This window comes from Lytechinus pictus, chromosome 4 (genome assembly GCF_037042905.1).
Source record: "Lytechinus pictus isolate F3 Inbred chromosome 4, Lp3.0, whole genome shotgun sequence".
In the NCBI taxonomy this organism is placed as follows: domain Eukaryota; kingdom Metazoa; phylum Echinodermata; class Echinoidea; order Temnopleuroida; family Toxopneustidae; genus Lytechinus; species Lytechinus pictus.
In genome coordinates this window covers 16561164-16588696 of record NC_087248.1, presented here as the reverse complement: position 1 = coordinate 16588696, position 27533 = coordinate 16561164, and the positions used below count along the sequence as shown (strand labels likewise).

Below are 27533 nucleotides of genomic sequence, written 5' to 3'. Positions count from 1 at the left end.
ATTTGAGAAAACCTCGACTGCTTTCTGGTCAACTTAATTAGGTTGAGGCCTATAACATTCTCACATGATTTTAGCATGATTTCTTGTATTCATTGTACTGAGTAAGAAAAGGTATTCATGTCTATTCATGTTTTAGGGTGGAAGGTGAAAAAAATTATTCTCGTTGCCAAAAAATTTTGACAAGCAATAAAAAAAGAGTTCGTTTATCTCCTAAACGTTAAAAATCTGTTTTCGTAATGGTCCCTTGAACCTACGTTTGCCCAATACAATATAGCTCCTATTATACTCGATATTATGAGACCGTAATCATCTGATTATAACCTAAAATAAGTAATTCAATTTTCTTGACTTTTCTTCAAAGTGAATGGGATCATCTAACATTCGTATTACAATGGCCACCGACTGTCTGCAGAAACTTTGGAAAGGTATATTATTCTCATTCTTCATACGGGCCGAGAGCCTTATAAATATAAATTAAAAATCTTTATTTGATGGGATAACAGCTCGTGAATAGGCCAACTCTGAAGGATCAATATTCCCAAGTTTATTAGTCCGTTACCACTGGCATCCAAAGGGGGGGGGGGTAGACCCCCTAAAGTTTCACGACCAAGAAAAAGGGAGAAAAGAAAGAACGGGAAAAATTTGAACAATCTATATTAAAACTTTTCTGAATATCATGTCAAAGTCTACCACATAAAGATGTTTTTTTCGTAAACAAACCCGATTTCATTTTCGGAACAACGAACCAACGAACAATTATCTTAGATCATCGGATTAACCAGTATTTGGAAAAATGCCACATGTTTTTCCCGATAAACAGAACAAATTAAACGTTATTTTCATTAGAACAAATGATGCAATTTGCGTTTTTCGGAATATACAAAGTTCGTCATAACGAACATCACCGCTGACTTTTCAATGCCGAGCACTTGGACCAAAAAAAAAGGAGAGGATAATTTATATTTGACGAAGTTTTATTTTGTTTTTATTGTTGATTCCCACCCCAAATTTAATTTTGTTGTTTGCAATAATTATGTTAATAATAATATACATTATGTCACCCTTTTGTATTTTCATCGTAGTATAATCTTAGAATGGGGCAAATTGTGACCCCTCAACCCACTATATATATATAAATTTGATCTTAATCAATAAATCACTTGACAAAGCCCTATGGGCGAAAATTCGTGTAATACTTTTCATTACGCAGTTTTTATTTCTTTTTGAATTATATATTATATATATATATATATATATATATATATATATATATATAGCTGCTTCCTTGATATCACTCTTCGCTGTTTTTATCCTCATACTCAGGATTGTCGTGAAAACAACGTTAAGAACAACTGGACCATACATGGCTTATGGTAAATTATCATGATTGTTATCTGTTATCAGAAATACTGAGTTGAGTACATGAACGTATAGTTGTTTACCACATAGGCCTGCAATTTGATAATGCATGAATTGAATCGAATCTATATATCCTATATTCAGTGGCGGATCCGGGATTTTCCAAAAGGGCCGGCCGTTCTGTATTGTACTTTGGGATTCATACACAGCGAAAACAGCGGTGTTAACCGGTGTACATACAGGACCACACCATTTATTTTACACGGGTGTTAAATTGACAGTCCCGACCTTTCGTTGGAAGAACGCGAACGCTTATTTACGACGTTAGTTGATTTTGGAAGTGACTTTTGGGCCCGTCGTCATGGCCGTAAAACTCTGTCCTGCAATGCAAATTGTGTAACATTAATTTTTTTTTGTTTCGCATCTGGAACGGAAACATTCAATGTGCAAAATTCTGGTTGCTACTATGGTAACAGCGATATATCCGATTTAGGACGACTTTCCAAATCCACATTTGGTTCCTCCCAGAGCTCGAGAGGCCGCCCGGGGGGCCCACTTCCATTGAAGAGTGGATACCAGGCGCAACCACGCGTAAAAAGGGAAAGAGTGGGTAAGTACGTTACGTATAGGCCTATATATGTAACGTTATAAAGGTGTCAAAAACGATTATTAAAATACTGGAAAAATTGATATATTTCCAATACTTGTAGGGTTTCACAAGCCAAATACTTGTTAAAAGATGCATTTTCATAATCTGGAAAAGACTTGCTTCCCTTGTTTAGGGTACTTTTCGAAACCCCATGGTCGTGCCTGGTATCCACTCATCAATGGAAGTGGTCCCCCGGAATTTGAATCTAATCCCCCATTTCTGGGGAAAGTAAAACATAATGCCCATTACATCGTGTGCTAGAGGCGTATCGTTTGTGTAGAAGGAGTAAACAAAAGAAACAAAAGAAACCCGCATCGGTACAAACGTATTGCATACGCTGTTTACATATCAACGCATGCGTAATGGTTTCGGCTGGAGAGGTGATCCGACCCATGGAATCAATTGCCAGTCATCCACCAATAATCCACATTAAATGCAATATCGATTCGATGGACTGTCATGATCTATATCTAAGCCTTAATTCAGTAAGTTTTTCCTCACTCAATATGTACTCGATTTGTTTGAAAAACCACTTTCTTATCCAAGTTATCTTCTATTTTAGGTCCTGCATTTCGAATATCTCCAGCCATCAGTCGTAATACATGCATGTATGGTGCGGGTGTCGCGGGACAGAATTTTGCACACAAAAAGCAGATCTGTAGGGCCTGTAACCCCCTGTAACACAAATCTTAGCATTGATTGTAGAGCAGTTTTCTACGTTTGATTCTATTGACTATAATGTACAATCAATCTTAAAAATCAAGTGTATGATTAAGCGTCAACTTCGGTTGTTACATTTACACTCTTTGGTGATATTCAATCTCTAGGGTGAATGCAGGACTGCTAGGATGTAATTTTAACACCCAAGGGTGTGGTCCTCTATAGACACCAACTGGTGTCCGTTTTAACGCCACAGTTTTTACAGATAGTGTTGAATAATTATGTGATTGATAATTTTCTAACATTTGGCGCTGTATGACGTGTCCCTCTCTTGTAACTGTGCCTATATACGCCTCTCTGCTAGAATTCAGGGAGGGTAAAAATGCGAATTGAACCAGTTTTTTTGCTTTTTGTTTTCTCCTTGGGATGCAAATTATATTTTCGGAATAATGAATTTTCTCCTTTTTTGGAATAGAGATTGTTACCAACATTTTTGTTCCTTTTGGCAAAAACAACAAAAAATCGAAAATAACAGCTTTCTGTGTCTTTCTAAGTCTGAAGTCTAATTTGAATCGCCCCTGGATATATCAATCAGTAATTTTTCTTTCACTTCACTATTTTTTATTTCACTTACAGGCCAAACCAAGGATCAACACACGGACCAATATGCTGCAACAAATCATGGCCTTTCGACCCTCAAGCAGTAAAGGCAATAAACTGATTTCTTATTCATATTTTGTACGATATACTGAGTATATGTTATGTTTTTATTATCTTTGCAAGGACCATCCTATTACTATAACAGATAATACTCAACTTTTACCCAAGAAATACTCGAATTTTTTTACTCATGCAGTTATCAGCTGTTTCGCCACATGAACTACCTTTGAAAGAGAGTTGATGTTTAGACGAAAAGCCTATCATAACGAATGACAATTCTGGCTTAAAGGACAAGTCCATCCTTACAAATTGTTTTTCATAGTTAATAGTTCATTTATTTCTTCCTTTCACAAAAACATTGATACATGGTAGTTAAAAAAATAATAATAATAAAAAGCAAGATAAAAAACAGATTTTCAGCGCTAAACATACAATTGTATGAGGTTGTTACATTAATCATATCATTTACATTCCGGAGACAAAAGTTACACAAAATTCCACATTTTGAATGAAGGAGGAGACCTTAGAAAAGCTAGGTTTGTCACGACAAGGTCCCCAACTAGGATACGACAATTGTATAGATATTTAAATACATTGGATAAGACTACACATCTAAATCTACATATGGAAAAAAAAAGGAAAGAAGGAAATACAGAGAAAAATTAGCAAAAGAAGGAAAGAGTGAATATATATACAGAATGAAAAAGACATTAAAGGACAAGTCCCCCCAACAAAAAGTTTATTTGAATAAAAAGAGAAAAATCCAACGAGCATAATACTGAAAATGTCATCAAAATCGGATGTAAAATAAGAAAGTTATTTTTAATTTTCGCTTAATTTCACATAATAGTTATATGCACATCCTGGTCTGTATGCAAATGAGGGAACTGATGACATCACTCATTCACTTTTTCTTTTGTATTTTATTATATGAAATATGAAATATTCTAATTTTCTCCTCATTGTCCTGTGAAACAACAACACACAAAAGAAATAGTGAGTGAAGGACATCATCGATTCTTTCACTTGCATTTGACTAAATTGTGCATATAACTATTTTAAGAAAAATAAGAGAAACTTTAAAATGCCATAACTTTCTTATTTTACATCCGGTTTTGGTGAAATTTTCAGTATTATGCTTGTAGGAAATTTTCTCTTTTTATTCGAACCAACTTTTTATTTGGGTGGACTTGTCCTTTAATGAAAAGGAAAGATAAGAGAGGGATTATGAAATGAGGAGAAAGGGTTTAGGGAGAAAAGTTGTTGAGACGGCAAAGAGAGAGCTTCAGCTATATATAAGGGAGCTGTATAAAGGAGTTTATACGATAAACACCAAAAGAGGAAAGGAAAAAATAAGTGTACAAAACAACAACAAAGGATTATAATAAATAATCTATTTTACACTAAATATTTTGAAGAGTTTCAGCATAATTTTTCAGCAAATGTAATTTCAGCTTACGTTTATAGACCGACACACTGAGTTACTTCAATGGGAAGTGTGTTCCAAAACTTAGGACTAGTAACGGATAATGTATTCATAGCAAAGGTAGTTCTTACCCGTGGTATATGAAGAGCAGCTGCTTGTCTTGTGTTATGATTATGAATTTGACAGTTTTTAATGAATAGTTGAGCCAATGCATTTGGGAGAGTACCATCTTCAAAATCATACATGATTGAACCTAACTGCAAAAGATAGATATCATCTATCTTCAATGATTTATTACTGTGAAACCAAACATTAGTATGGGCACGATAACACGTATGAAAAGCAATTCGAATTGCCCTTTTCTGTGCGATAAATATCTTTCCTAATTGTGTTCTAGTGACTTGCCCCATACCAACACTCCGTAATTAAGATAAGGTAAAACTAGAGTAGAATATATAATAAGCAACGTTTCTTTTGGTACAAAAGAACGCAATTTATAGATTATACTAGTATTTGTTTATATGACTTTACATATACTGTTGCAATGAGACACCCAGGTCAGCTTCTCATCAATTTGTAATCCAAGGAACTTAGTGGATCCAACCCTCATAATATCAACATTTTCAAGTAATAAACCTTGTGGTAAAACTGACAGAGAATTACTAAAAAGCATATAGTTAGTTTTCTGAAGATTCAAAGACAACTTGTTTGCATGGATCCACTGAACTACATTTCCTAGTTCGGTATTAGCCGTTGCTGACAAACATCAGATGACAGACTAAAATCATTTATATACAGTATGAAGAGAAGGGACCAAGAAGAGATCCCTGCGGGACTCCACACGATCATGGTTTGATAACTTGAGTCGGTTCCATATAACGATACATATTATTTTCTGTCAGTTAAATAACTCCTGAACCAACTAAGAGCTATGCCCTAAACTCCATAATTCTCAAGCTTACTTATTAGAACTTCATAATCAACCGTATCAAAAGCTTTTGAGAAGTCCAAGAAAATACCTAGTATGGTGATGGTTATCTAAAGATCGAGCCACTTTATCAATGAAATACAGTATTGCATGGGTAGTGGTATGTTTTTTCACGAAACCCAAACTGGTATTTTAAAAGTATTTCGGTCTTTTTGAAATAGGTTACTGTTCTATTGTATATAAGTTTTTCCAAAATTTTTGAGAAAGATTTCAATAATGATATAGGTCCATAACTACTTAGTGTTTGAGGATCACCCTTTTTTTAAATTGGCACCACTTTAGCAATTTTCATTCGTCCTGGCACAATGCCAGATGTGAAAGATAGATTGAAAATTTGTACAAGGGGACTCACAATACCATGCACAATATCTTTAATCGGCTCATTTCTAATACCATCAAACCCAGGACTATATATTGCCTTTCAGCGAGGTCACAAGTCCCAATAGTTCATCTTCATTTGTTGGCAGTAAAAACAGGCTTTCTGTATTTGTCTCTGGCATGAAATCACGAAAGTTCTTCATCTGACATTTAGGGATAGACTCCTAGTTTCAGCCCAACAGTGCAAAAGAAATCATTAAACTTTTTTACAATAATTTGCCTATCTTTAACCAAACAACCATTTACATTTATACATTTAACATTGATAGTTTTTATGGGCGATTTGAAAATACTTCTGATTACTTTCCAAGTATTTTTTATATCTTTGAACGTCATCTAAAAACGAGCAGAATGATATTGTTTCTTAGTAGAACGTACTAAAGAGGTAAGGATGTTTCTATAATAAACATATTTTCTTCTATTTGAATCAGAACTTCTCTTTTTATATTGATAGTATAATTTGTTTATCTTTTTGATAGACTTTAATATTGAATTATTTATCCATGGCACTCGTGGAACTTTATTGTAGTTATTCTTCTTATATTCAACTAGTGAAACATTCTAATCATAGAGCTGCATGAATTTACTGAAGAAATTTTCAAAGGCGTTTTCAACATCTTGATCTACATAAGAACATCATTCCAATTTGTTGTTAGTAGTCAGAGCTTCTCTCAAATTAGCAACATTTTCTGGAGTACTTTTGCGCACAACTTTCCTGTCTTCGGATTTACAATATGATCTCCCTAAAGACACATTACAATATACAGGAAAGTGGTCTGATATATCAGATACTATTATTCAAGAGCATGGATATGGTTGCACATTACAAAAAATATTGACAATCAAAGTACTCGAAACCTCTGTGATTCTGGTTGGTTTAGTGATAAGAGGCAATAGGGAGGACATTAGTGTATTCAGGAAAATATCAACTTGAGGGTCACTATTACAAAGTAAGAGGTTCAGATTATAATCTCTCATGAGATTTTCCAACTAAAAGTGGATTGTTCAGTACGAACTGGAGTTCATTTATGAAATCATTAAAGTTTGAATTTGGAGGCCCGTATATCACACCTACAATCTGATTCTTTTTGCCAGAGTTGTCGATCTCAACAAAAACAGTTTCTAGATGATTAGACATTATATTAAGGTCCTGATTAACCTGGTACTCTATTTGGGAAGGGATATACAGAGCAACGCTTCCCCCTCGTTTGCTTGTCCGATTATTATTTACAAGATTATAACCAGAAATTGTAACAAGATTCCTGTCAACTTCACTAGAAAACCATGTTTCAGTGATACCAAGTGTTACCAATCCTAATTTGAATAAAAAGAGAAAAAAGGCATAACACTGAAATTTTTTTCTAAATCGGGTGTAAAATAAGAAATGACATTTCAAAGTTTCGCTTAAATTTACTTATTCACAAAACAGTTATATGCACAACCTGGTCTATATGCAAAAGAGGGGACTGATGACGTCACTCACTCACTCAGTATTTCTTCTTCTTAATAATCGGAGTATGAATTATACTAATTTTTCCCCATTGTCCTGCAAAACTAAGTTTAATTTCTCACTGAACACATGACATTACCATTGTTTTAACATTTCATCATGATGGTTCAGTTAAGCTGGTCCTTATTGCCAAATCTATTGAATTATTGTACTATTCAAACAAGAAAAAACAAAAGAAATAGTGAGGGACATCATCGACTCTCTCAATGTTACTACGAGCCAGTACAAAAAAATCTGAAAATATTTAATTTTTATTTATTATGAATAAAGTATGCAAATTTATTCGTGAAAAACATTATTTGCATATTTAACACCCAAATTCACTTCACTTTTTTTTTTCCGGATGTCATCTTTGTAATCTAATGTATAAGGTTTCCACAAAATAACAAAGAAGAATTGCGAGAGCCAATTTTTTCCTTATGTATTTCTTTGTTTTTAGACTTATATGTATTTCTTTGATTCTTCTTTTGTTTTTCTTTTTTTTTCATTGGAAAATTACCACTGACCATTTAACAACTAAATTAAACCCTATATTAATTAAGCAGACCAATTAGAACTAAAAATAGTCGCCCTTTTATGAATTTCATCTCCCATAGACTTTGTACACAAAGTATATAACAATGGCATTTTCGGCATGATCATGAACCTACTACACATTGTCTCGTAAAAAGTCACGTGACGTCGCGATGCTGTACTCGTACGTCGCGAATTTGGTCACGAAAGTTGCGCGAGACTTCAAAGAAAAAAATCATATAATTTTGCGGCGCTATCTTTTTGCGTTTCGGAAATATCGCGCGAAGCGTTGATGAGGGGGGGGGGGGGCATCATGGCCCCAGTCCTTTTAGAGTTAAGTATTCTGTATTCTGTATACCTAATGCCTTGCATCAAGTGATTTGAATGGTGCTTTTTTTCATTTGATCAAATGCGGTCTTTAATATATCCATACGCCGCTAATACAAACATGTTTTTATATTCAAAATCATAATAATTGAATCAGGAGACATGTAGCCTATAATCTAGGCGGAGGCTGCAGTTATTGTCTCTGATCTGGCAAAGCAGCCACAATGCGTAGTCTTTGCCAGATCAGACGTTCAGCATAACAGCAAAGACAATTATAACTGCAGCCTCCGCCTAGATTATAGGCTAGGAGACATGCAGTAAGACAAAATTTAAACGATGATAGAACATTTTTTTTCAATTTAGAGTGTTGGGAAGCTAAATGAAATAAAAGAGGGGAAGTTTTATTTTATCTCTTATTTTTTCCATATATCATTCATAATTATAATCTAAAATTTATGCAGGATCTCCGGAGTGCAATGAGTAAGGAATGGATTACTTTACATAAGAGAACATCAAATGAAGCATTTTGGTGAGTAAAAGCTAATTTTTCGTCATGATTTTTTTTTATCTTACGGAGACGGAGATGAAGGACTTACGAAAGGTCCAGTACGTATTCAATTGGAATTTTGTCCTGGTGGGTGTTTCATAAAGCTGTTCGTAAGTTAAGAGCGACTTTAAGAACGACTGGTGAAACTTTCTTACGCGCTAAATAATGATGAATGCCATTTACCTCAAGAAAGGATCACCAGTCGTTCTCGAAGTCGCTCTTAACTGACGAATATCTTTATGAAACACCCACCAGGGACTGGCAGTGATCTAACCCTTTGCGAGCCGATGTTGCAATTTTGCATATTGGTACATTTAAATTCAAAAAAAAAAAAAATTATAATAATTAGTTTTCTCCCCAATCTTCAAATTAGATAAGCTAGGCAGTAGTTCTTGGATAACATCTATATAATAATAATAAATATATTCGTGCAATATTATATTGTTGTGTTTTGCCTTACATTGTAACTTTTGTTGAATTTTGGAATGAAAAGAATAAATGCAATCAATCAATCAATCAATCAATCAATCAATCATTCAATCAATCAATCAATCAATCAATATGGATATCTTGAATTAAAGAAAATAGCATGGAAACAATAAATTGTCATTATTATCCCCCAAACATTAATTCATCTTTCTGTTATTCTTTAATTCCCTTTAAAAAAAATGGAAAAAAATATTTTTCTTACAAACAATATCCCCAGGGCCCACGAGTGGTGCAAACATGGAACTTGTGCAGCCCAAGGAAGCATTGCTAGCCTACGCACACAACACAGCTACTTTGCTCTTGCTCTTGAACTGAATTCAGCTGTAAATATCTACCGGTAAGTAATATAAGCTATTTGATCGTTTTGTAAGTTTTAAAATCAACATTTCCAGTTTAATTGTTCGAGTAACTCTCTAGTCAAATACTGTGTTCAAACACTAAAAATGACCAGAGGCGGATCCAGGATCCCCCCAAAAAAATTATAAAAAAGGGGAGGGGCATTTTTGTACAGAAAAAAATAACCAAGGCCCTCCCAAAGGTCTTCATTCCGAATGAATGGTGATATATGCCGATATATGTCAGGAAAATTTTAAGAGGAAATAAAAATTACCTCCAAAATGTTCTTAAAAAAGAACCAAAATCCCACCCCAAACGGGGAAGGGGGGGGGAGTAACAAAAGAAAAGAGGTATAGGGACATGCTGAGATCAATTATTGTCGTTGCTTGATTTTCGTGCATTCCAGGCTTCTAGCTCGAGATAATATCAGGCCATCGGAGGTTCTTTTCTACCCTTCAGCTTCGGTTAGGTCAGCGATCCAAAAAGGACTAGGTCATAGTATCGGAATGTACTGCGTTGATCAGGTGAGCCTAGTCAATTTTTGTTGGTTCCATCGGACATTTGCTCCGGTGACAATTGCTTCGCTGCTAATTCCACACATTAATGGAACGACCGACTTCAACCCTGGATTTGTGGCTAAACCCTATCACAAACCTAACATAAAACACTATTGCAACCCTAACCCTATATCTTAGACGATTAAAGCCCGGAGCAATTGTCGCCAGAGCAAATGTCGTGTCACCGTTTTTGGTTAATCCCACATTAAGTGCATGCAATACCCCAAAAGCACTTATGGATGTCAAGGATTTCCATTATTGCTATTTTACACGAAAATATATTTTGAAATATCTGTATCTGGATTTTGTCTTCATAAATATAAAACCACTTATTAAGAATGAATGAGCCGATTATTTCAGGATATAATCTTTCTATGTATCTTTCTTATATCCAATCAAAACATTATTTTGTAAGAGAAGTACTCAAATGACAATTAAAAATCTATCGAGGTGCTACATTTTTTTTTCATTCATTTCCTAAGTCTGGCACACGGAATGAAAAAAAAATTGTTGGCCACTGCACTTTATAAGATAGGAATGTTATAGTTGACCCTTTACTAAACCAAAAAATATTGGGTAAAATGTTTACCACCACGAGGGTAATTATGTGTCCAACCAATTTGGGGCAGTATTTTACCCAATGCAGGAAGCATATTTTCCAGTAAGGTTAAAAAGTAAGCAGCAATTACTTAAGAATGGGCAAAATTTTCATCACACTGGATAAATAAAATTGCCCCAAAGTAATGCCCAGTGTTGGTTGGACACATAATTACCCTCATGGAGCACATTTACCCGATATTTTTTAGAGTGTAAAGCCTTTGCCGGGCTTCAAAATGCAGTGTGAGAAGTTTCGTTCAATTTTTGCATCATAAATCATTTTGATTTCACTCATCGTGCTCATAGAAGTGGACAAATATACTAATGTAGAAAACCTTGCACAACATACACCTATTGTAAGCAAGTAAAATGTCTTTATTAATTTTTATTTGGCGAAGGATCTTACAAGAGATTATGTGACCTCTGGATTGTAATCAATCCAAGCCAACATTAAATCATCTTGTTAATTTTTTTCACAGAGCTCTAATTTTTTGATGGAGGTTCGAATCTGTTACGGATTGTCATTAAAAGTCATCGAATGCAAGGACATTTTTGGACAGCAGTGTGACCCCAAACGAAAGATAATGATACCTCCAAAGACTTAATATATTAATGTTGATCAGTGGCTGCTTTTGGATGTCTCTATATATATATTATACGCCCAAAGTTCCGCAAGGTCATTCTGTCCTTGGATAAATGCTATGTTTGTAGAAGGTCATAACGAATTTATTTTTCCATCAAGCACACAATTTCGCTGGTACGGTTAACCAGCTATCAAGATGATCAAGATCAGACGTCGTTGTTAAAGGAAAATGAAACTCTTGGAGCAAGTTAGCTTTTGTGAAAGCAGAAAAATCAAAGAATAAGATCAACAAAAGTTTGAGTAAAATACGACTAGCAATAGAAGAGTTATGAGCATTTGAATGTCGAGATCACTAATATGCTATGGAGATCCTTCCCATTGGCAATGCGACCAAGATCTATGATGTCACAGATGAACAACTCTCCCCTTTTGGACACTGAAAATATACCCCAAAACATCTCTTTTTGCTCATTATAATCATATGACAAACGATTCATCAATGATATAATGTTGTGAAACCTCTGTACTTGTCCTCTCATAAAAAGAACACCTCAACTTGTGATAGACTCTATAAAAGTGAGAATATCAGTGAAATAAGTACTAAAGTAATGAGGGAGTTGTACGTGTGTGACATCACAGATCTTGGTCGCATTGCCAATGGGAGGATCTACATGGCATTAGTGATCTCAATATTCAAATGCTCATAACTTTCTTATTATTCATTCAATCTTCCTCAAACTTTCAACAATATGTTTCTTTGATTTTTCTCTTTGATATGGATTCAGCTGGTTTCAAGGGTTTCATTCTCCTTTAAGTAATTGGTTTTTGATTTGGTTTCTTAATTTTTTTCCCCAAAATTTTTATACATTTACACCAATACTTTCTGACAACACACTACAGACCACCTTACACAAATTATTATCTTGATGGACAATACTTTACTTTGAACATTTCATTCGATTTTATTTCAGTTATTCAACAGTATGAGTATTTAAATTTAATTTAAAGGGAACGAATAAAATGTTACCGCTATGCCTATGGTGACATCGTCACGTACGGCAAGACCACGAAGACTATGCTTTTCATGGTGTATAAACAATGATATAACCATCATGAACATGATCATCATGATGCCGGGTAAAAATGGCAGAGGTAAAAATGGCAGAGGTAAAAATGGCATAGGTAATAATGGCATAGGTAATAATGGCAAATGTAAAAATGGCAGAGGTAAGAATGGCAGAGGTAAAAATGGCAGAGGTAATAATGGCAAAGGTAAAAATGCGATTTTTACACCGAGTCGATCATCATATACTCCCTAATCATTACCATTATCATATGATTCATCATAAAATGATATGATGTTCTACCGTAAATTATTGGGGGAATGATAACACAGGACACACCCCCACCTGAAATATAGGGGGAGGGGATATCCCCCGTGATCGACACCCGGGCTTGATGTGTAAATCAGTATGTACTATGCCTTTATACATTCGTATGTTTTTAGTGAAAGCATTAAATAAATCAACTTGAACTTGAAATAAATAATTTTTCATACTGTGCACTGCAAAAACTCCGGTGTTGATTTAACACCAGCCCGGAATCTATACATGTCCACAACAGAGAAGTGTTAAACAACACCAGTTTGGTTTTGGTCTAACACCAGATAGGTGTTTACACAACACCAATTAGTATTAAAGCACCATCGGATTGATTCCAAACTGGTGTTGTTTCAATACTTTTCTGGTGTGGACATATATAGATTCCGGGCTGGTGTTAAATCAACACCGGAGTTTTTGCAGTGTGTTATGGTATAAAGCGTTCATAACCACCAAGGGCGGAAATCTCTCCCAAAGGTAGGGGGACCAGGGGCTGGAAAATTTGACAAGCAAAAGAAAAAAAAAGGTTATCACCCAAAAAGTAAAGTCATCTCGTCCAAAATCCATGTTTTATCTTTTTTTATTTCGATTTTGAATTTCTTTCCATCATTAAATACCAAAAATAGTTGGGGACCATTTTTTATATTGTGTCCCCCTGCTATTTTTGGGTAGGGGGACGCGTCCCCTCTGTCCCCTGGGATTTCTGCCCATGATAACTACACATATTCCCTTTCTTTTTATAATTATTTTCGTAAATCGTAATATATTTACACTTTGCATCATTGATAGTCTTGAATGAGCTTCGATTTTGTGCTGATGAGGTTTAAGTGGGCCTCGAGGCTTTTGAAATAACAATCAGACTATCATCTCCACATGCAGTCAAGACGCCATTTTCATCGGTAACGTTATAACGCCAGAATTTCAAGACATCTTCCACGATATCCCGTGGTGCTTCCCGCCTGAAGTAGGGTGTCATCGTCATGAAATCGAGGATCTGGTTGCCAGCCACCGAGTTCTCATCAAAAAGCAACGAGCAGTCGTATCTGAATTGGGTTGTATTAAAAAAATAATTAGGTATTAATGGTTCGTTAAACTGATACGGCAGTATCCGATTTCGATTGTGCGTCTTTTTTCTATTTGTTTCATTCAATTTGTACCTTTGTTTCATAAGGTTGCTCGTAAGTTACCAGCGACTTTAAGAACGACTGGTGATGCTTTCTTGTGGTAAATGATATTGTTGTATTGTATTTATTTTCCATTCATAAAAACATGCAAAATACAAACAAAATACATCAGATATAATTACAAAATAAAATGAATACATATGAATGGCTGGATTGCCCACTCAGAGTGGTAATTATTACCACTCTGTTCTGCCTAGGGGTCCAGAACGTAATGAAATAGATCAAATTGTATTATAAACATCATTAACAAGCAGAAAAGAACATTGTTAAACAAAATATAAAGTAATGAAAACTAGACAATAGACATAAAACAAATTTAAAGTGATGAGTTCAAGCTACAGGCAAATACACCCCCTTCCCGGCAAAACAACGCGATGCTCAGAGATCAATGTAATTTGAAATCTTAGAGCTAAAAGAAGTGATAAATGTTAAGTTTTTGATAAATTTCATATCTAAAGGTAAGTCATTATATAGGCGCAAACCTCTATATATAAACATTCTACGACAATTTTCTGTATTTGGTTTTGGCATAATTACATTACCTACGGTTCTTAAATTATATGAGTAATTACAATATTGAAATGAATCTGCTAAGTATAATGGAGCCATGCCGTTCAATGATTTGAACACCATTGTACACACATGGATATTTCTTCGTGATTGTAATGATCTCCATTCGAGTCGTTGGTGTATTTCTCTATTATATATTCGATTTTGCGGTTTAACATTCAACATAATACGGCCAGCTCGGTTCTGAATTTTTTGAAGACGTTCAGTATGTTTCTTATTTGTGGATTCGTATACAATATCAGCGTAATCAAATAAAGGAAGTATAACCGAATTATACAATAATTTTAATTTTTTTTCAGTTACGAAATGTCTTAGACGTGCTAAATATTTGACAAGCTTATTAGTTTTCTTACACAGTTCTTCAATATGGGTGTCCCACTTTAATTTATATATACATCGAAGTTTCATTAATGTTGATTTGGTGCTTATAAGATAGGTTCACCTGCCGTTCTTAAAGTCGCTCGTAACTTACGTCCAGCTTTATGAAACACCTACTTGGTCTCATGGCCCTGCATGGGAAGCGGGGTGTTGAAGCACCTCCAAGGAATTTTTTTTTTTTGGGGGGGGGGGGGTTGTGATGCTGCGTGTATTGTTCTCCATTGGCAGCACCCCAGGTATTCTGGAAGATGACTGTGTAAAAATGGAAAAATGTACCTTTATTTTTTAGAGAAACCCTTTTTTTTGCATTTCAATTTGACTTCCATTTTGAAGTGAACCCCCCCTTTTTTTTTGCTTTCGAATTTACATCAGCACCCCCAGTCAAAATATCGTTCCCAGGCCCCTGCCTGGACTTTGAATAATGATCTACAAAACGGGCCATTCGATGTATTCGTGTGCATTGTCAAATAATCCACTCGCTACAAGTATGGCGTCAGTGATAAGGGGTGGGGTTAAGATGACTTTAAATGAAGGTGACGTCATTTTCCCTCTTGTTATTGCAGAGAAACATAACCCAAGACCCCTGTCTCTCTCTTCCTCCCTTTATGGTTCTTTTTCTTCCTTCCTCCCTCGTCACGGTTTATGCATATTTTTTTCACTACTCGAAAAACGCTCGGGGGGGGGGGGCAATCAACGGCGCTCTTCCCCCTTCTTTTGCTCCTCATCCCGCTCCTCCTCCTCGCCATCACTAGGAATCTAATCACCTGATAGGGGCTCGTTGTGTGATCACGTTGCATCCATTTATCTCTGCTATTTCAGCCGATGTCGTTGCATGGAGTCCAGACAGATCTCTCGAATAGCCACGGTTTCGTCATGCATTCTTCAGCTAGGACATTCTCATCTGCGTGTATATATAAATTCATATATATATATATTTCAACAGTCAAAGTTTTTTCTACTTTACTATATGAACCTTACAGTAGTTAGGTATTTAAAAACATGTTTAAACTGTTTTAAAACAACTACTGGCTCGTGATTATAGTAAACAACATGCATATGGCCGGAAATGACAGGGAGGACGCGTCCCCTACCCAAAGAAGTAGGGGGGGGGGGACACAATATCAAAAGTCTCCCTATCATTTTTGGTCGTTTATGATGGAAAGAAATACATCATTCAAAATCTAAATAAAACATGTATTTTGGGCGAGATGACCTTACTTTTTGGGTTTGGGGTGATAACTTTTCTTTTTTTTTGTCCCCTGGTCCCCCTAGCTTTGGAGAGAGATTTCCGCCCTTGGTAAACAGCGTTGTATAAAAACTTTAAACAACGCTTTAATGTATATATATATATATATATATATATATATAAAATATTAAATCGTAATGCGTTGATAACTTGCTTATATATACTACTTTTTGCTTTGTTTTACTTATGAAAAAAATCATATATTGTACATGCATCAATTTATATTGTTTGTATAAGTTTCATTTACAAGTGTCATTGTAATTATTTTCGACAACTTTACTTTGTTCTGTTGAAAATGAAATAAAAACAAATTGAAAATAAAAAACAAACTGAGAGACTATATTGAACTCAACCCACGGAAAGAAAAGAAAAGAAGTCTGGTAACTTTTATTTTCAAAATAACTACCTTTTTTCAATTGTGTTTTTCAACGTATAGGCTTTTAATCCAGAATAGATAGGCCCCATAGAAAATGGACCAAACCTTATTTTTCAATGTAGACAATGCTTTTTTTTAATGGTTTCTTGTCAATTCGAGGGTGCTGATTCCAAATCTGAATGACGCCACCACCAATATTCATTTTCTTGATATTTAAAATGGCCGCCATAGACCCCTGTATACTTTATCATATACAGTATGAATGGGGAAACTGAGTTCACAAAAGTGAGCGCTAAAATGTATGTAATTGCGATCTGTGGGTGAAAACTGTCTGAAAACATGTATGTGAGAAATGTTGTATTTTTATATTCCAAATGGCTGCCATACGACCCTAACTATATCATGAACAATTTCTTGGGTAAAAAGAGGCAATGATATGAGGAAGGGCACCTATAAGAAGGCAAAGGGGCACTTTCTAACAGCATAAAACGGGTCCTTTTCAGGTATGAAAGTGGCACAGAACACGTTCGTGAAGGACACTTTTCTTGGGTAAAAAGGGGCACTGATTCGAGGAAGGGCACTTACCAGAAGGCAATGGGGAACTTGCTCACAGCTAAAACGGGTCCTCCTCAGGTGAAAGGGGCACAGTACACGATCATGAGCGGCATTTTTATTGCATAAAAAGGGCACCTTTTCAGTGCTCCAAGGGGGGGGGGCACTATGCCCCCGCCCCGGGATCGCCGCCCCTGAGATTCAGCACGCATCATGGCGTTGGAGGGTCGAAGGGTTTTCACTTTGCAGCAATTCTATACGCCCGGCCGGCCATTCAAAACGCCCATGACGCCCTATTCCTCTGCTTTATATCTTCAGCCATTATTTTGTCGGTTAGGGGAACGCGAAAATAGTCTATCATTACGTGGGGCGATAAATTAAACTTACATATTATAAAAAATGATCAGTTTGTTATAAAAGATAGGAATGCATTTCATTCTTGGGGATGGACATACGAGCTGCAAAACGTAATGGTGTCATTTTAGGCTATTCTATTCTTTCTGACATGTAAAGTCAGGACCTATGTACTAAATCCTGATATTTTCTTAAAGGTTTTTTCTTTATTTCTTCATTGTTGATATCGTTATCATTCTTTATTCACCCTTTTTAAGGAAGGGGGAGGGGGGTGGGTTGAGGATAAACGCTTACTTACCGGACATAACGTCAGCGTATATGATGCCCGTATTGTGTAGACAGAGGAGCATGCTTTCAATTACACATTTAATATCTCCTGTGTAATACAGACTGTGAATGGCAGTGATGAAATCAAACTTGCAATCAGCCAATGTGCTTTGGAGAAACTCGTCATAGGTCCCCTGGAACGGACGGCATTCAATCGCTTTAGTGACGTCACAATCTTTGAGCTTCTCGACGAACGTTAGGAGCATTCCTTTGTTAGGTTCCACCGCTGTTACCCGGATGGAATCGAAATGAGAAGAAAGCTTCTGCAGCATGTGAAATTCATTCTTACCTATATATAGAAGTAGGAAAGGCGCAAAAATTGATCCTTGCAAAGTAAGTTAACAGAAATAATAGGAACAAAACCACTCTGTGTATATGTCTCTGTTTTCAGTAACAGGCGTATATAGATGGGAGGGGGGGGGGGAGGAGCTAGGGGGCACTTTCCCCCGCCCAATGTTCATAAAAACACCTCCCACAAAAAAAATTAAAGAAATAAAAGGAAAAGAAGAAAGGGTAAAATACGTCTTTGTTTATTACATCAAAATCTGTCACAGAATTAGATTTTCTGTTTAAAATGGTCAACAGTTTTTATCTTTCTCACACTTTTAAGAAGTTTTTCCCAACTTGCAATGTTTTATTCCCTCTACTTTTTTGGCTCATTAGAGTCATTACCACTCACTTCAGCTAGAGTAAATGGACTTTGTTGCGATGTAGGTTTTTTTCATTTATTTATTATAATTTTTACTGAAATTTTTTTGTTTTGGCAATTTTCAGTGTTTGAGGGTTCCCTTGCTTTACGACGAAGAAAACCTCGATATAAGGCAAACTTCTGTGGTCAACGTGCAACGCCCATTTTTTTGCAAATAATAAGACAAGAATAATAAACTAGATTTTGATTCGTCATGAGGACGAATTAGGTGGTCTGTCATGATTTTTCATTAAGTGTCGGCTAATGTATAACATGAATCATTTAGATAGGATCTATTTGACAATCTTGATCATAGACATCATGAGAGTAAATTTTGACCATTGATAAATACAATTATTAATGTGGTGATGACAATCGTGATGGTTATAAATATGTTGGTGGTAATGCAATACGGCAATTAAGAAATGAAGTTTAGAGCAAGTAAAACGCCTTAAAAACTTTTCAAAAATTTCAGACGATTTTACCGAAATTGGCTTTCCAAAATTGCGCGATGAAAGGCGCCTTAATTTTCACAGCAGCTAATTTCTAATGGACAGTTTGATGTTTCTTATGCAAAATCTTTTTGAAAATTCTGTGTACTGTCAGCAATCTTTTTTCAAGATTTCAATTAAGTTTCAAGCAAGAATTTTCACAATGTCAGTGGGTATTGATTTCACAGAATACTTGAGAATTCATAGGAGATACTTTTTGAAAACTAAAATATCTTAAATATTTTTGTTCACAACTTCTGCTAAATTTCAATAATTTTTAATGAGAAGTTTCACAATGCTACAATTTCACAGCATTCACTTTAAAATTCATCAGTGATGTTTTTGATAAAAGAATTATGTAGATTTTTTTGTAAAAGTTTGCAAAATGTCTGCAAATTTCTAAACATTTCACATAATATTTTCCGTCAAGAATTTTCAATATCCATTAATTAATTGTGTATGACTTTGACATTTACTTGAAAAAATTTTCTTGGTGATTTTTAATGAAAAAAGTCAGGTAAAAGATTCAAATATCGGCGATTTTCCCGCAAAATTTCTGAAAAATGTGTAATGAACTAAATTGCACAATTTTTCATTCCACACAAGGTACCTGAAAATTTGTTATACGTTATATTTAGTAAAACTGACCAAATAGAAAAAAAATCCGGGAAATTCCGCAAAATGTCCGCAATGAGATTTTTCAACCCAATAGCGTTTCAATATTGCAGTGTTTAATTAAAATTCATAGTGAAAAATGACCACAAAAAAGTTCCGGAAAAATTACGAAAAATGTCCTACATAAAAAACCGCAAAGCAAGTGGGCTTGAATTTTCAGGAAGACCGTACAACTGATTAATAAAACATATCCTTTAAAAAATTCTCAAAAATTAGGTCCAGAAAAATTTTGCAAAAACTTAAACAAGTCATAACACATTGATGCTGTGGTCATGATTTTTGTAGAGAATTGTCTTCACTACATCATATCAAAATTTGGGAGAAAACTGAACACTCATAACGAAGATACGGTCAAATATGCATAAATACGTTGACGTATGTTGCGAAAATATGTAATTTTCACTTCTAACGTAATTTTGACGTAATTACGAAATCTCCAAATGAGATATTGACTATATCCAAAAGTGAGGAAAAATTGGGGGTCAACGGACTCCCTGAAGAGCTACAGTGAATCTTATATAGGCATATTTTTGCCCATTTATGACTCATTTTGCGAGTTTGCACGCGCGAGTAATGCAAATTTAAATGGACGCGCATTCCCGTATTATTGGTCGTAAGAGGCTGAGTGAGGTATCAAATTAATCAGAAGATAATGGACAATGGACGGACATAAACTAGATGGTGACTCGAAGATGCATACCGATGGTAGGTGCAAAAACGCGCATGCATACATGTGCGAGCGCAAATTCTTGACATGCTCAAAATGACCTGGTGGGTGTTTCATAAAGCTGTTTGTAAGTTAAGAGCGACTTTAAGAATGACTGGTGATCCTTTCTTACGCGCTAAATAATCACCAATGAACATTTGATGGTGAATATCATTTACCACAAGAAAGGATCACCAGTCGTTCTTAAAGTCACTCTTAACTTACAAACAGCTTTATGAAACGGCCCCCTGAAACGTACCCAAACTTGACCACGGTCGATTTGGGGAATTTTAAAATTTTGACGCGCGTGTACGTGCGCGTCGTGACCTTTGCATGACCTCTGATGACATGTCCTGATGACCTGTCACCTGAACTTGATATGATGCAAATATGGATGATTTTTTATGATTAGTTGCGATGATAATGATGATCAATCATTTAATTTTACAAAATGACGCCTAGATGACGTCATCATGATTTGATAACCTTGAAAAGCTTCGTTTCCCATGTCCATAATGATGTCCATACATGACATGAAAATCAAGAAAATTGACATGCCCAATTTTGAGATAAAGTGGGACAAAGATTTGGCAATAAAAATAAAGAAAATTCTGACGAATATAAAAGGTGATCTGTCATATTCATGAGTTTCGCTTAATTTCACAAAAGAGTTATATGCACATCCTGGTCGGTATGCAAATGAGGAGACCGATGACATCATCCACTCACTATTTCTTTTGTATTTTATTATATGAAATATGAAATATTCTAATTTTCTCCTCATTGTCAAGTGATACAACGATTAATTCCTCCCTGAACATGTGGAATTAGCATTGCTTAATACTATATGGTTCAGTCAAGTTGGTCCTTATTGTCAAATCTATAAAAAATGAAAAATTGTATAATTCAAACAACAAAAAACAAAAGAAATAGTAAGTGATGGACTTCATTACTGACTCACCTAGTTGTGCATATCACTGTTTTGTGAAAAATAAGCGAAACTTTAAAACGTCATAACTTTCTTATTTTACATCCGATTTTAATGAAATTTTCAGCACTATGCTAATTTGATTTTTCTCTATTTATTCAAGTCAGCATTTTCCTGGGGTGGACTTTACCTTTAAAATTCTTTCCATTGAAGGTCGAGAGTTTAGACCCCTGGATTTTTCTGAAGTTTGTTTCAGTCTCATTATGTTACCAAAGGGTATTTTCATTGTCTTTTTGTTTCATATTATAATGTTCTTGTTTTTGTTTTTCATACGCTATGTCTTCCCGATGCAGAGCCCCTCGATGAAAATCAGTTTTAGAACGTGAATGGATACACCGAGTGAATAAAACTGAATTGAATAAATAAATATTTGATTGGACGTTTGAATAAATTTCCTTCAAAGTACAAAAGATGCATGGAGGTATATGAAATCGTCATTATCAAAATAGAATTAGCAAAATATTAAGAAATTGCATGTCAAGTTAGAAATAAATTACCTTCTCCTAAACCGACAGCCAACACATTGAACATCCTTTTCCGATGAGAGTCGTGATCGGTGGCGTTCTGGAACGTTCCCATGACGTGGGAGTCAAAATATTCGGTGATGGTACCATACACATTTCCCTTCTGGAGAAAACTCGGAGAGACTCTTAAAAATACCTCACGGTACTTGTCGTGGTTTTCGGTCAACGAAGGAATTTCCCTCATTGCTTTGGTCCATCGTTCGGTGTTCCTCTTTTCCGACATATATGTTCCTTTAAGATGAGTTACTTCAATTTTTTTATAACAATAATGATAATGACGATTGTATTTGAAGTTTTTCGTATAGTTGAGATCGTTAAGACAAGTGCCCTGCATGCAAACCAGCATACCGTCGTAACAATGAACGCACACTCCGGGACCCGCTACACATACGCCCACCCTCCCTTGAACAATTGCAGTACCATCACTAAACTTCAAGTTCAGTGATTATTTAGGTCAATTTATTATTATTATTATCATTTATTTGACCAATATAAAAAGTACATATTTAATACATCAGAAAACAATTACAATTTTACAAACATGCAAAGAAATATGGGAGCGGCAAGTGGGTCAGGGGCGCAACAGTGAAATTCAGCACTGTTGCCCGGAGGCATGTGCCCCCACACATGCCGCTCCCATGACGTAAGTCAAGTGTGTAATCTCTTAAACAAAATATTGCGTATTAAAAAGTAGGAATGCAGAGGATCGAACGAAGGGGGGGGGGGAATCGAAGAAAATATAGATATGTATTGGGAATATAAATAAATATTACCATTGCAAAAGCTGCACGCAGAAATAAAAATAACAGTAAATAAAAAAAAACACCTCGATGCTTAACGGTAATTATGATAATCATTGCATTATTGATTATACTTATTACAATAGGTATCATTCTGAGTCCCGTCTTACAAAGAGTTGCGATTGATCCGACCAATCGCAACTATGGACGGCCAGCAACGTCAACATCTATCATGCATGTTTGTTCAAAATATTTTCTAGGTATATGATGAATATTCATGCATTCATTGTTTTCTTGAAAATTCACTGCGCTTCTCTTTGCATACAAAGGACATTGTGCAAATTTTTTGTAGGAAAAAATCAGGACACTGATGGATTTCCACAGAGTTACGATTGATTGGATCAGTCGTAACTCTTTGTAAGACGGGGCCCTGATCAAGAATATGATTTAAAAAATGCAAGTATACAAGGCATACATGTATATAACTTAATTGACGATATCAAAGAAGCCTTCTAAACAAACTGAAATATCCGTTTAGAAAACATTGTTGAAAAAGATCTGGTGAAACTGGATTATAAAAAAGGGGGAGTAGTTGGAAGTAAAAATATTAATTCCTTAAAACAATTTCATCATGTAAAAAAATTCAATATTCAATATATCATAACGCTAAACAAATTATACATGTACAGTGAGAAAGCGTTATAATCATTATGAAACAAAACGGGATAAGAAATAAGATTAATAAGATAAGGAATAAGATTATCACTGTACATTCATGATAAAAAACATAAAGGATAGCATCGAATGAACATTAAGTGCTTAAAGGGATGGTCCAGGCTAGAGATATGTATATCTAAATATATAAAGTAAAATTCACGAAATAAAATGCTGAAAATTGATCAAAATCGGGTAACAAATAACGAAGTTATTGAATTTTAAAGATTTGCATTATTCCGATGAAACAGTTCTAGGCATGTCTTTATGAATATTCTTTAGGTGGGCTAGCTGATGATGTCATATCCCCACTTGTTCTTTTGTATTTTATAATATGAAATTAGGCTTATTCGAAATGTTTCTACCAAGAACTAAAACATTATTGGATAGACAACTGATTATATACGTGCATTAGTTAATTATTGCTGCAACTTATTTTATCATGATAGAGACACATCATTTACACATGTATGAAAAAATGAAACATTTATGGTTTCACATGTTTCATGTAATAACAAGAAAAATGAAAGTCTGTGTGGATGTGACATCATCAGCCCACCTAATGAATATTCATGACCGTGTGCATATAACTGTTTTCATGAAATATTGATCAACTTTAAAAATTTTATTTGTTATCCGATTTTGAAGGACGAAATTTTCAGCATTTTGCTCTGTGAATTTTACTCTATTTATTCAGATATAAATATTTTCAGCCAGGACAATCCCTTTAATGCATTGTTACATAATGTTGAAGGGAGAATTAGATTAATAAAGTGTAGAAAGGAGAGGAGATAGAGATAAAGCGAGAGGGAGAGAGGGGGTGGGGAGAAGAAAAGAGTAGGAATAATGAAAGAGAAGGGTCTCCAAAACAGAATCATTGTATCAAGACCATGGTAAGCGTGGTGTAGTCAAGAATGTCTGGTAAGCAGGCGAAAGGAAATGTGAAGGAAAAGTAATCAATCATAATAATCCTAATCAGGAAATAAAATTGCATGCTTTATGCTAAGGAAAGTAGAAGGGGGGAAAGAACAGATATTTATCCTTGACCATTACAGCCTCTGATACGGACAGTTTATGCAATGCTGTGCGATTGTACAATCTTCAGCTCGGCACACTCCTGGATTCTCACGCACCGGCTAAGACGAGAACCATCAAGAACCGTAACGACTGTCCTTCTGATTTTTCTTGCATTTCCTCTAATCTTAGTGTGCTAAACATCGATATGTTTGATGCAAAATGTATAAATAACATCTGAAGCTATTGCCATGGCAACCAAATAATATCTAATTTACAAAAAAAAATAATAATTTGGATGACAAGATTATGAACAGGTGGAAAATACAATTACAAATAACTCAATATGCGAAAGGTTTGGCCAGTCATTTAATTTTGAACAAAAATTTCAGTAAGAGTTCTGTATGAGTTCATTAGAATAATAAAATGATGTTGCCTTGGTAATACTTGAATTTAATGATAAATATTAGTGTTTCAAATGTCCCGTTGCCATGGCAACAGCTCATTTTCCCCCAGAAAAGTATCATCTTTGATAAACAAAAAAATTGTAAAATCTGATTTTTCTGATTTTTATTTAATTTGCCCCAATTTTAGGGTGCTAAGCATATATATGCTTGCTGTTAATAAATAAATGACATCTTCAGCCATTGTCATGGCAAGCAATTAAGATATAAATTTTAAAACAAAAATATAACACAGTTGAAATGATAATGGACAGGTGGAATGTAAAGTAAAGATTTACTTAATCTACATAGGTTTGACCCAGTCATTAAGTTTTGAACAAAAATTACAGTAAGAAGTGTTCCGCATGAGGTCATTAGAATAATAAAATGATGTTGCCTTGGTAATGCTTGAATTTAATGATATCAATGTTTACAAATGTGTGTTCTGTTGCCATGGCAACGGATCATTTTATTCCCCCAAATATACCATCTTTGAAGAAAAAAAAAATTCATTCATTTCCACTAAGTCTTGATGATCTTAAATATTTCTAAATTTCATATGTATTAAATTGGGAGCCTGAAAATTATCATTTTGGTCATCTATATCATGTTTATTTACCATTTACATGGGAGTGTATGTTCTTTTTGAGAAATTAATCCGTTGCCATGGCAACGGCCGAAAATGGCATTTATAAATTTACCTCCCATCTTTAAAATAAATCTTACGGCATATACTAATACTTGTGAAAGTTTCATGCTTTAGTCAAAATTTGCACAATATTGTTGTGATTTTTTGAGCTTATCCGCTCTACTATTCGTAGTTCCACTATGCGCATGATCAGAAGATTCTGCGCATGATCAGAGGAAGATCATTTGTACTAAAGTGACATGGTGGTTTAAAATTTAATGAGATAAGCACCAACTTCGATGTCTTGATTATTTATATATTCTTTTGAATTGTGTTTTTCATTCACATCCACAAAAAAAAAACAATGCGTCCACGAATGACTGGTATATTTCACAGTTTACCAAGTACATTATACAACATCCTCTAATATGCATTCAAAGTAGAAATGCAACAAATACCTTCATAGAGTGTTCATTAATGTGCTATTCTAGTCACCTGGTCTATTCAATTTCTTCATCGCGCTATGTATTAAAGGCATGCATATGGGAGGGATAGGTTTTGATGTGCCAGCGCTTTTTAATAATATTATGTAGCTGATACAGCAAAGCCTACGCTTTCCTCTCCAAGTAATTGCAAAAAATAACATTGGCTATATGAGATAGAAGAAACGCCCTTATGCCTCAATGGGTGACCCAAAATGGTGAAATATTCAATAAATCGGTAACATACATGATATATAGAGGGGGGGGGGAGGGTTGACTTAGACAGTCCCTGAGAGGGCTAGGGTTTGATGTGCTAGCGCTTATTTATATGTAGCTGGTAAAACAAAAATTTGGCGGCCATTTTGAAAAAAGCGCCCTCACGGGTTAATTTTCAGGATACAGCCTGGTAACCTCATGCATATATTCATATTCAGCGTAAAAAAATGGTCTAGTAGCACTATATGAAAATTTATCCTTTTCCGTGTGGCACCTTGCTCAATTATAACCTGGACTACTAAGTTTACAATGCACGGTAGAAAAACGCGGTCTCATGAAAATATGCCTAATTTGTTTTACTGTTAAACCTGAAAAAATGTGATTGACTTTATGTATGTCATCCGTCTTTTTTAAACCGTTAATAAAATATCTATATAACTGCTTTGAACAGATCTTGTCTCGAGTTACATTTTTTCCCAATAGTTCTAAAGAGATGTGGTCGTCATGGAAGTGATTACTTTGTAATGGATTAAGCCTGAATGAACGTTTCCATCCAATTGGCAGAGAATCATAATACCATATATTCTTTAAATATCATTAGGGTCCAAACCGCGGTTTGAAAAGTAAGATACTGGCCTCAAGTGGCCGTTTCCATCAATCAAATGAATAAGTTTAAATATGTTATGAGTATAAGGTTTTATATCAAATACCATTTTGCTATCAATACATACATGTTTGTTATTAGATATTATAGCGTTTGAAACACAATCATGCTCCTTTGTCCTACATTCTTCCATTCCTTGCCAAATTCTTAACATTTCAACATAGAATGTTGATATAACTTTACTTTGATCTTGGCGTTATTATAATTACATTGAAAAATGAACACACCACCAATTGATTTACATAAACTATTGAACAGCATTTTCCATTTCATTTGATTGTCACAATATATTAATCTTTTAATCCACATTACACGTTGTACTTTAATAAAACCTTCAAAATTTGTTACTCGTAAACCTCAATTTTCATAGTTTTGATACATTGTTTTTTTTTATCTTGTCCATTCCAAATAAATTCGAATGTGATTTTTTCTTTTTCCACATAAACCCACTTTGGGACCACAATAAAAGATGAGACATAAATCAGTTTTGAAAGTGCATAAGTTTTTAGAAGATGAATTTTCCCTAATGTAGTCAAATCTCTTTGCTTCCACCAACTCAATAACTTTTTTATTTTGCTTAATATTTCTTTGTAGTTCATTTCTTCTTTGACCTTC

General features: G+C 34.9%; 2 protein-coding genes across 2 annotated transcripts; one reads left to right on the top strand and one right to left on the bottom strand.

Moving 5' to 3' along the window:
- Positions 1-326: 326 nt before the first annotated feature.
- LOC129259443 (ribonuclease Oy-like) lies at positions 327-13583 on the top strand (the record flags this gene model as incomplete). Its single annotated transcript, XM_064099016.1, has 7 exons — positions 327-425; positions 1324-1373; positions 3305-3377; positions 8932-8999; positions 9724-9843; positions 10249-10366; positions 11476-13583. Coding segments are annotated over 7 exons (654 nt in total), but the record flags the coding sequence as incomplete, so codon positions are not given.
- A 50-nt stretch (positions 13584-13633) lies between these two features.
- On the bottom strand, positions 13634-22389 carry LOC135153887 (histamine N-methyltransferase A-like). The gene is made up of 4 exons (XM_064098512.1): positions 21991-22389; positions 17917-18234; positions 15855-15991; positions 13634-14001 (listed from the first exon to the last, which is right to left on the bottom strand). The coding sequence occupies exons 1-3, from the start codon at positions 22361-22363 to the stop codon at positions 15906-15908; spliced, it is 777 nt and encodes a 258-aa protein (XP_063954582.1). The 5' UTR covers positions 22364-22389; the 3' UTR covers positions 13634-14001; positions 15855-15905.
- Positions 22390-27533: the final 5144 nt, after the last annotated feature.